At 38.3% G+C, this 14,231-nt stretch overlaps 1 protein-coding gene across 1 annotated transcript in view; it reads right to left on the bottom strand.

Moving 5' to 3' along the window:
* Positions 1-2,832: 2,832 nt before the first annotated feature.
* The window catches only part of lrrc4cb (leucine rich repeat containing 4C, genome duplicate b), a 47,202-nt gene continuing 35,803 nt past the window's right edge, over positions 2,833-14,231 (bottom strand). The window contains exon 2 of the mRNA XM_072379997.1: positions 2,833-7,254. Within this exon, the coding sequence (XP_072236098.1) occupies positions 5,332-7,227 (1,896 nt within the window). The 5' untranslated portion in view covers positions 7,228-7,254 and the 3' untranslated portion in view covers positions 2,833-5,331. The remainder of the gene's footprint in view (positions 7,255-14,231) is intronic.

The following is a 14,231-nucleotide window of genomic DNA, read 5'->3' as shown; positions in this document are numbered from 1 at the left end:
GGAGCACTCTTGATTGTAATAAGGAATTGTATCACTTATTTCAATAGATATCATGAATATAACAGTATTTGTTCCTTTAAATGCCAGGGCATTTATGCAAGCATCCATGTGGCGTCAATTTCATTATCTGCCCAAGCCTGTGAAAGTCTGTCCAGATTCTATGAACATTTATCCATGCAGCCTGAAATCCCCTTGAACTTTTTGCCCAGCATCAGCCTCAAAAGTGAAACGTTTGTTTTTCCACATTTTTCCTATTCTTGTTAAGTGCTTTTAATCATGCTTTCAGGAGTAGATGATATTTCATTGTTAAAAGCTTCAAACTGGGTTTACATGTTTAGCATCTGATACTTAACACTTGAATCCATACAATGTTGCAAATTATTTCAAATATATAAAGTAGCTTTTGTTACAATGTCCACATGGAATATAGCCTTTGAACACAATCAGTATTAAGCAGAAGGGAAGTGCTTTTTACACCCAAAAAAAAAGATAATTGCATTCTTTCATCTAAAGAAATTGGAAGTTTTCATTTTAAGCCTGCAATGGCACTATGCACATGTCATAATACGGCTTTAACACTCACTCTGCTGCAAAAAAAATGTGTGAATGTGACCCCTCTGGCAGCAAAGGAGAAAATAATTGATCACTTGTTTGGAAATAAGCAGTCTTGCCTCAAAGGAGAAAAGAGAACCAAAAAGTGAAAGCGGGACTTTGGGTCCTCTTCTAGAAGTGAGAAAATGTCATTAAAAAAAGTCTTGTAACTGCAATAATACTTCAAATTTATTTTTTACCAACAATGGTTTACTCCATATCCATGTCTCTCTCTGGATTTTTTTCAAAGGAAGGATGGCAGCATAAGAAAATGTCATAGTGATAGTGAAAACGAGTGCTTAGGTAAACTCCAGCTTTATGAAAGTTGATGCTGAGATTTCTTCTCACTTTTCAATTTGAAAGGCACATAAAAGAAACACTTAAGGGGAGACTGTGAGGTCAGTGAAACTGTCGTTGATAGTCCAGGCGTGATGTCAGGCTTTGTATAAACCACCATGTAGTATTTTAGTAATTAATGAGCCTTAAGTGGCGTTGTGCCCTGTTAATGAGTGTTTCGGGTTAGCTGTTCTGTGTGGTAGCATGGCTGTATTTATGCAACCTGTGTTGTTCAGATGCATGCTATTCTTTCTTCTGACAGCTTCTTTTTCCTTTTATCTTCAGGCTGCTCTGTGCATTGCTGACACTTGTTGTGGAGTTGTACGCTGACTGTACTCTGTATGGCACAGCAACTCTAACATCTTAGACTTGACAATGAGCTGACAAGCAGTAGGCATTTTAATGGGTGGAAAAAAACAACAAACCGAAGAGGCAAATGACCAATGTTTGTTTTTCAGGGGTTTGTTTCTGCTCAGTATGGTTTGAAAATATCGTGCACTTTTGCAGCTATTTGTCAAGTTACCACACATGTTTTTTTTTTCCTTGATAGAACATGCTCAGAAGCACTGTAACTTGTCTTTCCTGGACAAAGAGCTGGATACTCTGTATGACCAACCAAGATGTGAGTCAAGTTTACTGAAAAATATTCTTATAAAGATGTCCACATTCATATGCCCATGGAAAATAATAATTTTTTTCTCCATGTGGGGAAAAGACAACCCCTCTGCCTCATACATGGTGCAGTTCAGTTTTTGAACTGGATCTGACATGATTTCATTCAGCCTCAATAAAGTCATCACTTAGCTAATGAATCAATTATGATATTGGAATTGACATCCTAGTATTCAGCACTGGCCATAAATGCCAGTAGCATCTGAATGAAGCCAGCTCCACTTGCTTCAATTGATGGACAAGTACTTTATAACTGCAATGGAGCAATCTCAGTGGCAGTTGTGTTTTCAAGCCAATTTGTGCTATTTGGGCGATGAGTATGTCATAATAACAAGCAGGCTCCTCAATGATGTTTTGTTATTTTTTAACACAACTTTATTTGTTCTGGTGCAGATTGCAATTAATTGATTCTATTGGATTTTGAATTGGTCTGTGCATGAGACATACTGGGGCAATGTTCCCCAAGCTTCTGTGAGATTCTTTTGACATTATTTGATTTAGCTGGGAGAGGAGGACTATTCCATTGTGCTATTGGGTAAGAATTTTTCAGATTTGCCTGCATGAATAAAATAGTTCTGCCAGACAGATGGAGTGATTCAAATCAGATAAAGAAATCCAGTTTCCCTTGTCTAATGCAAAAAGAGCACTTATTTTTTTCGCTTAAAAGATCCACTTTCCTCCTCTGACCTCATAAAACAAGCTACACGACATTTCAGCAAATTCCTCTCCGTTAAGCATTCTGAGAAACCAGTTTTTTTATCTTTCTACACGTGATCATGTGCAAATAAAACAAAGATGGCAAAATGGTGACAGCACTTCTGTTAATGACACATTGAAATCTATTGGAAAAAAAGGAATCATAATTTTTATTCGTATTCATGTACAGTATGAACTACAATCTCAGGTATCAATAATTGAACATCATCCTCAGGGAAATTAGCTGGACTCCTTACAAGCACTGTCTTTTTTTTCTTGTTTTTGTTTTGCTTTTTAATATTTTTTTAATAATTGGAGCACATGTAAAATTATGATTTGAAGATTTTTTTTGCATTATGTTTTTCAAAATATTTTTTTAGATTTTTTTTTGTAGAAATTTAACCATGTGATGATTATCCTCTCCAAAAAAGAGAGAGAATGTTCCCACATACAGTAACCCTCCCCATACATAGACAGTTGGCAGAATAACACACAATGATTTGATCACCTTGGCTAAGGGTTTTGCACAGAAATCAAGCTCAGTCTGCTGGTATTTTAAGTCCAACATTCTCCATGTCAGTCTACTGTCAACTCCATTCCAGCGCTCATATATTCCCCCCATGTAAGCCGTCCCGGTAAAGCAAATACCAATACACAGATATCCCATTCATTCTGAATAAGTCACAACCCCCAAATATATATATATTTATATAAAAAGTCTGAACCTTTTTTCACTGTAGCCAGCATCAACATTGAATCATTAAGCCACCAGAAGCATTGAAAGGAATTGAGCATTGAAAAAACAAAACAGTGAAAAGGGAAAGAATGGTTTACTCACTGACATTACCACTGACGGGACAATTCCCATCATTCATAAAGCTTTTTGAAGGGCTGGTGGTGAGTAGATTCCGGTTTCAGCTGCTTTTATATGTCTGTCTGTCCTTAGCAGACATGACCAGTCTCTAAATGGATATTTTGCTTCCATCTTGTTTGTTCGCCTTCTCATTGTAGATGACACAACAATACATAAATGAGACTCCTTGGAAGTTTGATTTTGGGACAATGTTTTGTTATACTTTAAGCTATAATTTGCAGTCTATCCAGAGAAAAGATTAAAAAAGGCTGATGAAACTGCCTTAAAGCCAAATTTGGTGACTCATTTTAAAGTACCCAAACTGAATATTGCTTGTCAAAGTGACATCGTGTGTGGGTCAAATCCCATCAAAACCCACCTGTAAATACACATTCCATTCAGCCAGTTTTGTTGATAATCAGTTTCATTTGAGAAATCGCTAGTAGGAAATTCAAATATGCTTGTTGCGCAGAGACCAAAGCAAAAGGAATATCTACTTTCTGCACAAGGTCACTGTTTCCATGGCGACGCGCTGATGGCTAGTTTTCCCTCCTTATTTCTTATCTATTTTTCTTCTTCTGTCCTCTCATATCTGCAATATCTCTGTTTGAAGACCACTCCTGACTGTCGTGGGTCTAACCCCCACCAAGCCACTATTCTATCCTTTTCATTCCTTCCTTCCACTTCCTTAAGCCCTCCTCTTTGAAAGACTAAATGAAAAAGCAGCAAGTAAACAGACTGAAGGAGAGAAAATGTTTTGATGGTCTATAAATGATGCTACATCAAAGTGTTTGTGTATTTTTTCTCTAACAAAAATGAGACTGAGCAGGGGTCGCTTCAATATCAAAGGCCTCTACCCCATGTTAGATGTTAGGCACAAAGTCTCATGCTGTTTTCTTATCAGCTTTTCTGTGTTAGAGTGGAAATGAACTGCTGATACAGATTAATGAGCTATAACCCATCATCCCTTATTTTGTTGCAGGTTCCTAGCTGCATCACTGACTACGTTAGCCCTGTCTGCATTTGTCTGACAGGGTCACACTACATTACAAAGCAGCCTCATTTGCCTTTTTATCTGTACTAACAGATGGACTATCAGCGCCTGAGCTCGTGTAACCCTGGGGTGATAGCAAGGTAGTGCGACACCGAGTGGACGTACATCATTACCGAGTTAACAGGGAGGCTGCCGACCACAGCCTTATGCTACCCTTCATTTTCCTAAGCAATATTCTGCTGTCGTGCGGCAGACGCCAGCGAATAAAGCTAGACAAATGAGACATGGCGAGGGGTGAGGAATGTGCCTGAGCTCAGTGACAGAGAGACAATCAAAGAAGCAAGACATGGAGGAAAAGAGAGCGAAGAGAGTGTTGAGTGGGAAAATGGAGGATTGAGAGATAAAAAAGAGAGGAGGGTTAGAAGGAAAAAGGTTAAGTGTAAAGAATGTAAGGAAATGTGAGGATAGGGGAGTGGGAGCAAGAACTTAATCTTAATTAAAGTGAAGGATGTATGGCTGTTGTTTGGGAGCCACGGGGGAAATGCACATTTAGTCATTTGCCAGCTTTGCTCCGCAGGCTTGCTGGTTTTACTGTGATATCATCCAGAGCTGCGTCATTAGAAGATCTAATCTTATGGTGAATGACAACTTGAATATGATGGTGAGGAAAATAACCTACCCTCTCCCTATCATTTTTTTCTTAATGCCTTGTAAACTTTCTCCATATTGGATGTGGTATGCTGATCAACTTGCAAACAAATGTTTAAGCAATGTCCTTTTAACAAATTATATTATTTTAAAATTAGTCAAAACATTACATTAATAATATTATATTTATTTTTGCAATGCCTAGAGTTGTTTCACAAGCTGCGTTTGAGACCTTTCACATTCACTTTTAATAAACCATTCTTTCCCCTGTGCAGTGTTACACAGAGAGAGAAATAAAATGAGCTAAAGAGCTATCACAAATTGTTTTTCTTCATTTAGCCACTAGACATTTTTAATAAATAATCTTTGTTTTGAAAAGACACCTTTTAAAGTATCACATGTTGTCCCTCTGCCAAATGCTGATTAACTGCCTGTCAACTGTCAAGTCAACTGCATTTAATTTTCTTTTTATCATCATGTTTTGGTCCATTGTATTCCAAGTGTTACACTGGTAATGCTGGATATGTAGTCAAATTTAAGATCAGATTTGGGTCTCTTGCACATTGTCTTTTGAACAGGCTTGAATCAGTAAAGGTTCCTGTGTAGCTGAGCTGTGTATAGCACTGTGCATATGCGGGTGGTGGTAAGTGCTCTTGTAGGTGTTGTAGTGGTTGTAGTGCTCCAGAGGGGGCAGCGATAGGTGTCTCTCCATAGCAGCAACACCTGCAAGCTCTTCCTCAACGGTAATGACCTCCATCGAGGAGGCAGGGCCATCAGGGTCCTGTTGGTTATGCTGCTTCCTCATCTTGTAGAAAATAACCAGCAGAACAGCGGCCATAAGTGTTATGGCCACAAAGCAGCCAATAATAATCTTGGTGGTTTTCATCACCTCATCCAGGCCATTTGGGGCTCCCTCTCCTTCCCGATCAAGGACTGGAACGGTATAAGTCCGCTCTGTGGTCCTTGTTGAAACAGGAGTGCCCTTTGTGGTTGAGGATGACACCCAGCCAAATGGGGGAAGTGGTGTTTGGCTATCATCCCCAGGGATCTCAATGGTCTCCACGGTGACTGTAGTAAAATAGGTCACCCCGCTGTTTTCCACAGAAGTGACGTTAAGCACGGCAGAAGCAGAAATATTGCCTGCTGTGTTGCTAACCATACAAGTGTAAGTCCCAGTGTCCTGCATTGTGACACTAGTAAAGTTCAGTGTCCCATCATTGAGAACAGACAATCGTACCTTGTAAGCCCCATGCGTCACCAAAGAGCCATTTGGTGTGAGCCAGCTGATAGATGTCAGCGAGCTTGTACGACATTTAAGTTCAGCACCCATTCCTTCTGTCACATTCAGGTCAGAGGGTGGCTCTACAATAACAGGAACATCACACTGGAAGTAGCTGTGGTCCAGTTCTCCAATGTAGCGACCTTTAAAGACTGAAGGACTATGGCATCGTGCGCAGCAGCTGGTATTGGCAGGAACTGTTTCTTTAAGCCACCAGCTAAGCCACAGAATATCACAGTTGCAATTCCAAGGGTTATGATGGAGATGGACTCTTTCCAGACGATGCAGCGGTGTGAAGAGATCATGTGGTAGAAAAGTAAGATTGTTGTGAGCCAGGTTGAGCTCCACGAGTGACTGAAGATCATCAAAGGAATTCCTCTCAATAGTTTGGATTTGGGCATGCATCATCCACAGCTTCTGAAGGTTCACTAACCCTGTAAATGAGCTGGGCTTGATAACAGAGAGCTGGTTACCTGACATTTCTAGCTCTTCTAGCCTAACCAAAGGTAAAATGTTGGGTATCTCCTTGAGGTTGCACATACCCAGGTTCAGGTAGCGCAGGTTGCTTAAGTCCTTAAAAGCCCCGTCAGAAATGTAGGAGAGACGTTTGAGCTCACCTAGATCTAGCCTTCGAAGTGAGGGAACCCGGTTGAAGGCATAAGATGGTATACTTTCTATGGGGTTGTTCCGTAGCCACAATTCTTTCAGCTTGGACAAGTACTCGAATGCTCCATTGGGGATTGTCGTAAGTCGATTATCAAAGAGCTCCAATGTGTTGAGACTGGCCAGTCCATTGAAGGCGCCAATTTCAATGCTGCGGATGTGATTCTTGCTCAGTTGCAGGATCTCCAGATGGCGCAGATGCTTGAAACTGTCCACCTTGATGACTTGAATGAGGTTATCCTGCAGGTTCAGGTAGCGGGTGTTGGTTGAAATGCCATCTGGGACGTCCCGTAGACCACGGCGGGTGCATATTACTTTGCTGAATTGGTTGCTGCATGAGCAGGCAGAGGGACAGGTCTGAGCTCGAACCAGCCCAGCCACCACCAGGATCTGAAGGGCCAAAAGCAGCACAAAGAGGGGGTTGGATAGTGCCCCCTTCAGCCTACGACCTCTCATTGTCTGGCGCTGGAGGGAGGAGATCATTGTGTTCAGCATTCATAGTTCATCTGGTGTTTGTGTTCTCTGTGAGAAGAAGAAAAAGGGGGAGGATATTTATTAACCACAAAATAGCAAGGCATACAGTGCTGATGTTGTATTGAGGCAATCACAAAGACAGAAAATCTTTTTTAGAATGCATGAATTAATGATGATGAAAACATTTGCTTGTTTCCGCATCTTAAATATGAGAAGTTGCTTTTTCCATGAGTTTTATTTTATTCTAAATTGAATATTTTATTTTATTCAATTTTTTTTTTTTTTTACGCTTGACTAGTAAAACCAGACAATAAATCAAAAATGGAATATTTCACTATGAACTGCAATACAAATACAACATACTCAGTCCTGAAAGTTCTGAACGCTTCAGTTAATTATCAATATTACCAGTTTTTTACTCTTTAACCTTGGGTTGTCCCCAATTTCCATAAGTTGATGAATCTACACAGAAGCACAAATATATATAAAAAAATAATAATAATTTCAGCCTGTGCCTCTCAGTGGAGTTGAACTAGTGAATACATTATTTAAACTAGTTACTCACAGGAATCATAAGCCTGAAATCCTTGAATACACAATGGTTTCATCATGAAACACTCAAATAAAAGGGTGTAATCTGTTAGACTTGTGAAGTAATTTGCTTTGTTTAAGTCATAAAAGACAAATACAGTCTGAATGCCAATGAGAAATTTGTCCATGTTAAACATAATGCGAAATGCAATACAATCTGTGAATTTTATGTTCCATCATAGGGTAAAATAATGACCTTTTTCAAAACAGAGCAGTAATAATAAGTCAAATGATTTTTAGACAAAAAACCATGACAAATGGTTCAATTTATAAGTGTGAGGTCTGACACTATTGTTACAGTACACTTGAGAGTACAATTGGGATAACATGTCTCCCAATTGATATAGTTATCCTGAATTAGATTATATTAGTCTATTCAACCAACATGTCTAGGAATATGCAGGAACATGCTGATATAAAAAAATATATTGAACAAATTTTACACATACAGCACAGCCTGTACCTCCCACTTCCACTCTGCTCTGTTGATATGTTGCTATCACCCTTCATTTTTTGTCTCTCCTTTAAAGATGGCAATCTACAAATATATAATACATGGTGAACATATAAAATGTGAGTGTGTACAGTCAAGCTGTGGTGTTAAGTGATTCAGACACCAATCTTTAGCGCAGTCAATGCATTTGCCGAGAGCAAAGCACATTGGTCTATAACAAAAAACATGAACCTTCCCTACTGGGTTCTTGTATTTGAATATTCTCCTTATCTCTTTTATGCTCTTACAGTTGAAGTTATTTGTTAATCATCTCTTTTTGTCAACCCCTGAGCAAGAAGAAACAAGAATATTATGACAGGTGTTTTCTAAACTGTAAAGATTGTTAACTGATGTGAAAATGCTCTCTGGTGAAGATGAGTGGCTGGCTTAATCAGAAGAAATGAGTCTACATGTGGCTTGGTTTTGCACCACCCAGGCTGCCACGGTAGCTGTGTTGGAGCGAAGTTGCAGAGAGACGAGCCTCTGCAGGGGGATCAGATCGAATAAGGCTTCCCACTGGCTGGAGCTCATTTTGTCTGGGTGGAATTGCAACAACCCCGCACATCCACCAAAGAGAGGAAAATGTCAGACATGGCAAACACACTGATAGTGATTATCTGCTGTCAATAAAACGTATCAGTATGCATTTCCAATTGAATGCTTAAAGAGATGAGTATGTTGACATACCACTTCCAAGAGTGATTTCATCTTTGGCCACATGCCTTTTTCATAATGCATTTGTTGTGAATACATTTTAACAGCGCCTTATGCCTCATTACATAAAGAAATGGCATATATATTGCAGAAGAAAAAAAACTTCATCCCTTTGTTGGTGCAACACGGCATGGATTAATTTCATCTAGCTGTGCTGAACATGTATTCAGTGAAAGCAGTAGCTGCTTACAACTAAAATCCTGCCAGCAACATAAAAACACACCCACCCTTACTTTTCAGCTTCTGTACCAGCAGCTGCAGGCTTTGTCTGACAGCACTGGGATTTTCCAAATTCATTTGTTATAATGAGTGTGTCGGAAAAGTGCAATGGGAAATATATTTTTCAATCGAGGTGCACAAGGACACAATGGGATATAGCATTTCAAAGTTTTTAAATTACTGTGTCAGACTCAAATCTGTCACCGTGGAGCACTTGAAGGAGCAATGTTTTATTTCAAATAGCGAGATGTGTTAATTTGGACATTCGATACTGTCGATACATGACTAAAGCAAGCTTAGCACAAATGCATACAAATGTCTTCCTAAGAAACTGAGTAGCCCAACACAAAAAAAAAACTGTTCTGTTCTGACATTTAAATAGTATATGAGAAGAAATTTCTTAAAACGGCTCGACACAAATTAAACTTAGGAAGATAATAAATATTTGAGGATGAAACTATGAGCACAAAGTGTTGCATTATGGAGTAACATTCTCTGCAGTCTCATTTAGATTTTGTTATTTGTCTGGGCTTGTTGGCATGTTTAGCAATTCCCCTCTGGGTTCTAATGGGGAATTTGGATTCCTTTATGTACAACACGATTACTCCAACCCCAAAGTGAACTTCTCAATTTGCATTAGCAGAATCTGACAAAGAAGTTTCATATTTAGAAGACCGTTTACTATGGTAATTCCTGTTTTTCCATCATTACTCACAAAAGATAATTCCATTATATTCACATACTGTATATATTCTTATTAATTAAATATATAATGCCATATACCTGAAGTCACTAAGTACTGTAGCTGTTTGGTGGAGAGAAAGTATCTAAACATATCCAAAGTAAAGGAGGTTGAGTTGTTGAGGAGACAGTTGCTGATCATTTGCAGTTAATCATCTGAGTATGAATTAATAGAGTGGGTTAAGCATGAAGTGATATGAAATATGGGAAAACTCTTATAATGATGCAAAAATAAGCCTATGGCCACGAAGAAGACCGTCTAATGACCTGAATATCTTGCTTATTCATTCTGCACATTACTGATTCATTACATTTGCACACGTTTGTTGCATGTCTTCCTTTTAACCTTGTTTGTGCTGATGTTGTAACCTCATGGGCCATCTGGGTCTTTGAAGACCTGGCTACAGACATCATGCTTCAGAGATGTAGATTGATGCCAAGTCTGTTGTATCAGTGTTTAAAATTATCATAAATCTCCATTGCTGATAAATATATTAGCATTTGTAATGTATATAAATAAAAAAACAATACATCACATTCTATTTTGAAGGATGGGGAGGAGAATTTACTATATTTCTTTCAGGAAAAAACTCAGAGGGATATATGTTACACTCTGCTTAAAGCAGGGATGTCCACATCCGGTCCTCAAGGGCCGCTGTTCTGCAGGCTTTAGATGTTTCCCTGCTTCAGCACACCTGATTCAGATCAATGCATCATTAGTAGGCTTGTGCAGAACTTAACAATCTTTTGAAGAGATCCATTTCATCTGAATCAGGTGTGTTGGAGCAGGGAAACATCTAAAACCTGCAGGATAGCAGCCCTCGAGGACCGACTTTGGACATCCCTGGCTTAAAGCCTATTTGTTCCTACTGAAAACACTGACAATGACGTATAATGTTTATTTAATTTCTCATGCAATTCTTTCTCTTTCTTTGTCTTTTCTTTTTGAAAACCATACTCAACCAGGTGTCAGTATTTTACAAAAAAACATTAACTAAAGCTGTGCTGAAACAATTGGCCGATTATTTTTTGTCAAATGGGTTGTCTATCTATCAGAGATTACTTTAGCCTTGTGGGTTATTGTTTCAGACATTTTCAAAAGGCAAGAATGCGAAATATTCTTTTGTGCCAGTTTGTCAAAAGTCTCATGATTGTGGACTAAGATATTTTTGGACTGTTAATCACATCGGGCTCTGAAAAATTTGAATGGGCAATACTTTCTGACATTTTATAGTCATCAGCCTATGAAACAGGAAAACAACTGTCAGCTTGATGGATACTGAAACTAATAGATAGCAGCCCTAAAATTAATCAAGTCTTTTTGCAGATCAGATGCACATTAAATGCATTTTACTGTTTCATCTTAGTAAATGTGTTTCTTACATTTATACTGTTGCCAGCTGCAGCTGTGACACAGTGTCAGAGACAGACTGTTTTTCTTTTGACACTTTCAGAAGACTATCATTTCAAAGAAAGCACAATCATTATTTGACAAAAGGATAAAACAGAATGCAGTATAAACTTTTTGCATCCAGTCATATTGTCAACACAAAGGCTAGACTTATAAATCTAACACTGTAACCCTACAGTTGGAGGTTGCTGACTTATCAGCACTTTTTCTTTTAACCGGAGTGGACATTATGTTTTTTTTTAACTGCAAACCCTACATGATTTTGAACTTCATCATGTGGCTTGTTTGGGACAACTGTTGAAGCAACAATGCTTTTATAAATAAAACTGCTCACATTGTGCACAATCAGTAATTGCTTTAAAATGAATGTTTTGTCTTTTCTCTGTCCTTGAAAAGAATTTTAGGCCACTGTTGCAATACACTGCAATCTAGATAACAAAAAATGAATGATGCAAATCACATTTTGGTGTTTCCTTTGAAGAAATCATGTGTACGCAATGCTGGGCTCTTTTTCTTTACTTAGTGGAATGTCCTGAAAAAGGTTAAAGGTATTAAACCAAAGATAAAGAAAATTTATGCAAGCTAAACAAAAAAAAAGTAGTAGTACATGCAAGGTTTCCTTATTCTTATTGCATAACAGATACAACCTGTGTGACAATCTGTAACATACTTTTGAGAGACGACATAGAGTAACTGATTCAGCTGCACATTTTATATAAAAAAGATACTATAGTGGGTTACGCTACATATTTTCTGTCATCTCGATAGAGATTAAATACTACATGAATGAATGGCTCATGAAAAGGTGGAGAGGCTCTATATAGGCATGGAGTGCAGGATGCTCCAAAGACTGCAGAGACAATCTAGACTTATTATCGCTGCATGCTTTCACATATGCCTCGTTGATTTGTTTTTATCCTGAAGTTGCCTTAGGAAAAATCCTTTAAGGCTGAAATAAACTATGTACCAGGGGACATACAGAATATACTGTATGTTCCTGCTAATTTATCAACATATTATTACCACTACTCTGTTCCAGTTAGAGTAGGTCTTGGATCATTTGTCTTCTCACTACAGATAACTGAAATAGGCAATAATCCTTCGCTCATCATCAAGATGTGATACAGTTGACCTTCTACCCTTAGCCTAAACTCTGCTTCCCCTTAAGGGGTGGCAGGGGTTGAGCAAAGTCTGTCCTTCCAGATGGCACATTCATTCTATTGAAGATCATCACAAACTTAGATGACTAGACTCATTTTCTCCAGCAACTGATGAAAGAAATTCAATTAAAAGAAGGGCTGAACTGAGACCAATCAAAGTGCCATCTGGAATTAATATAAGACAGACAATCATAGTGAGGACTAAAACCTACCATATAGACACATTTCAATTTACCATCATGCTATTATACTGTTTATGAAAACAGAGCAAAAGTCTTTGTTTTCAATCATTGTCTTGTTTCTGATGAGAAATACAATACAATTATCAGCTGACCAGCCACTTTGCCCTATGGACTAATGATTGCTAGGTAGGAGCCCTAGAATATGTGAACCCCATTATTACATTATGATTTGTCTTTGTCATTATGAAATGACTATGGAATTGCAATGATATGGTTTTGTGATTTTACAGAGGAAAACCACAGAAGTAAAGGTTGTGAAGTTCTGTAATATAACTGGATAAGATATCTCCCTTTCCATGAGACCTGATCAAATAAAATGTACTTAAATAACACAAGGGTTTTCAAAGCATCAAAACACTTTAACCCATTAGAAAGGTCACATCAAAAGACTGAAGTGGGACAAATGACAAACTTAAAAGCCCTGATGGTCATTAACTTGTACTGCACAACACTGCAAAGCTGAACTTCAGTTCAGCAGTAGTAATTTGTATATTAAAGAGACAAACTTTAAACAATGTTTAAAAATAAATTTTTCTCATGCTTTGCATTGCTGCAAAATCTCCTTTTACCTTCTGTATAAAATCTTAAGTTTAGCTCATACGTCTTTAAGGTCACCCTCCCCAAATGCATTGGTCAAAATTTATGACTTGCAAGACAGTTGGTTATTCTTTGATTGCGTCATGTCAAACTAGCCACTAGAAGGCAAAATGCAAATACGTTTTATGGTGATGCCTTTCTGTTCAGGAAGAAAAGCCTGGACTACAATCAACATGTTTCAGGAAGTGTTTTCTGTAGGGAAAGAATAACTCCCTTTGGTGTGTGCAACTATGCCGACCTTTTTACATACATAAACGAGCAAAATAGTGCAGTATACTTAAAGAAATCTTAATAATCCATAACATGACTTCCTTAAAATATATATTATTAATGTAAAAATTAAAAAACATCTTGTTTCCTGGTCTGCACAAGTTTTCAGACAATAATAACACTTGCATTGCGTCTTTTGTAACTGTGTAGGGCATTATCAGATAGTAGGACATAGAGTTCTTGTGAGCTTTTTCTTCTGCCTTAATTTAAGGTAAGTAAAAAGAAGGTTAGACTCTTCTAATACAGGAGGAGGTAGAACAAGTGGGTATGGAGACACCTTTAAAGTGATAATTCAATTCCTATTCACGTATTACCTTATGCTGCCTCCATTATGATAATTGCATGGGCTAAATAATCTGCAGGGACCTCCATGTTCAAATGCACTCTGCCAAGGCACTGTCTGGTCTCTGCAAAGGGATTAAGACAGGGTGCCCTGGGTGGAAGACTGGCTGAATGCGAGGGCGCTCTTAGTATTCGTGTCACTTGTCTTGCCCACCAATCTGCTACCATGACTGTGCTCCTAAAAAGAGATCTGCAGGATTGGCCAACTGTAAATGGAAGGGCATGGCAGCAGAGTTGAGGCTGAT

Source organism: Leuresthes tenuis, unplaced genomic scaffold (genome assembly GCF_036924035.1).
Source record: "Leuresthes tenuis unplaced genomic scaffold, fLeuTen1.0.hap1 SCAF_2, whole genome shotgun sequence".
Taxonomy (NCBI): domain Eukaryota; kingdom Metazoa; phylum Chordata; class Actinopteri; order Atheriniformes; family Atherinopsidae; genus Leuresthes; species Leuresthes tenuis.
This window is presented reverse-complemented; position numbering and strand designations above follow the sequence as displayed.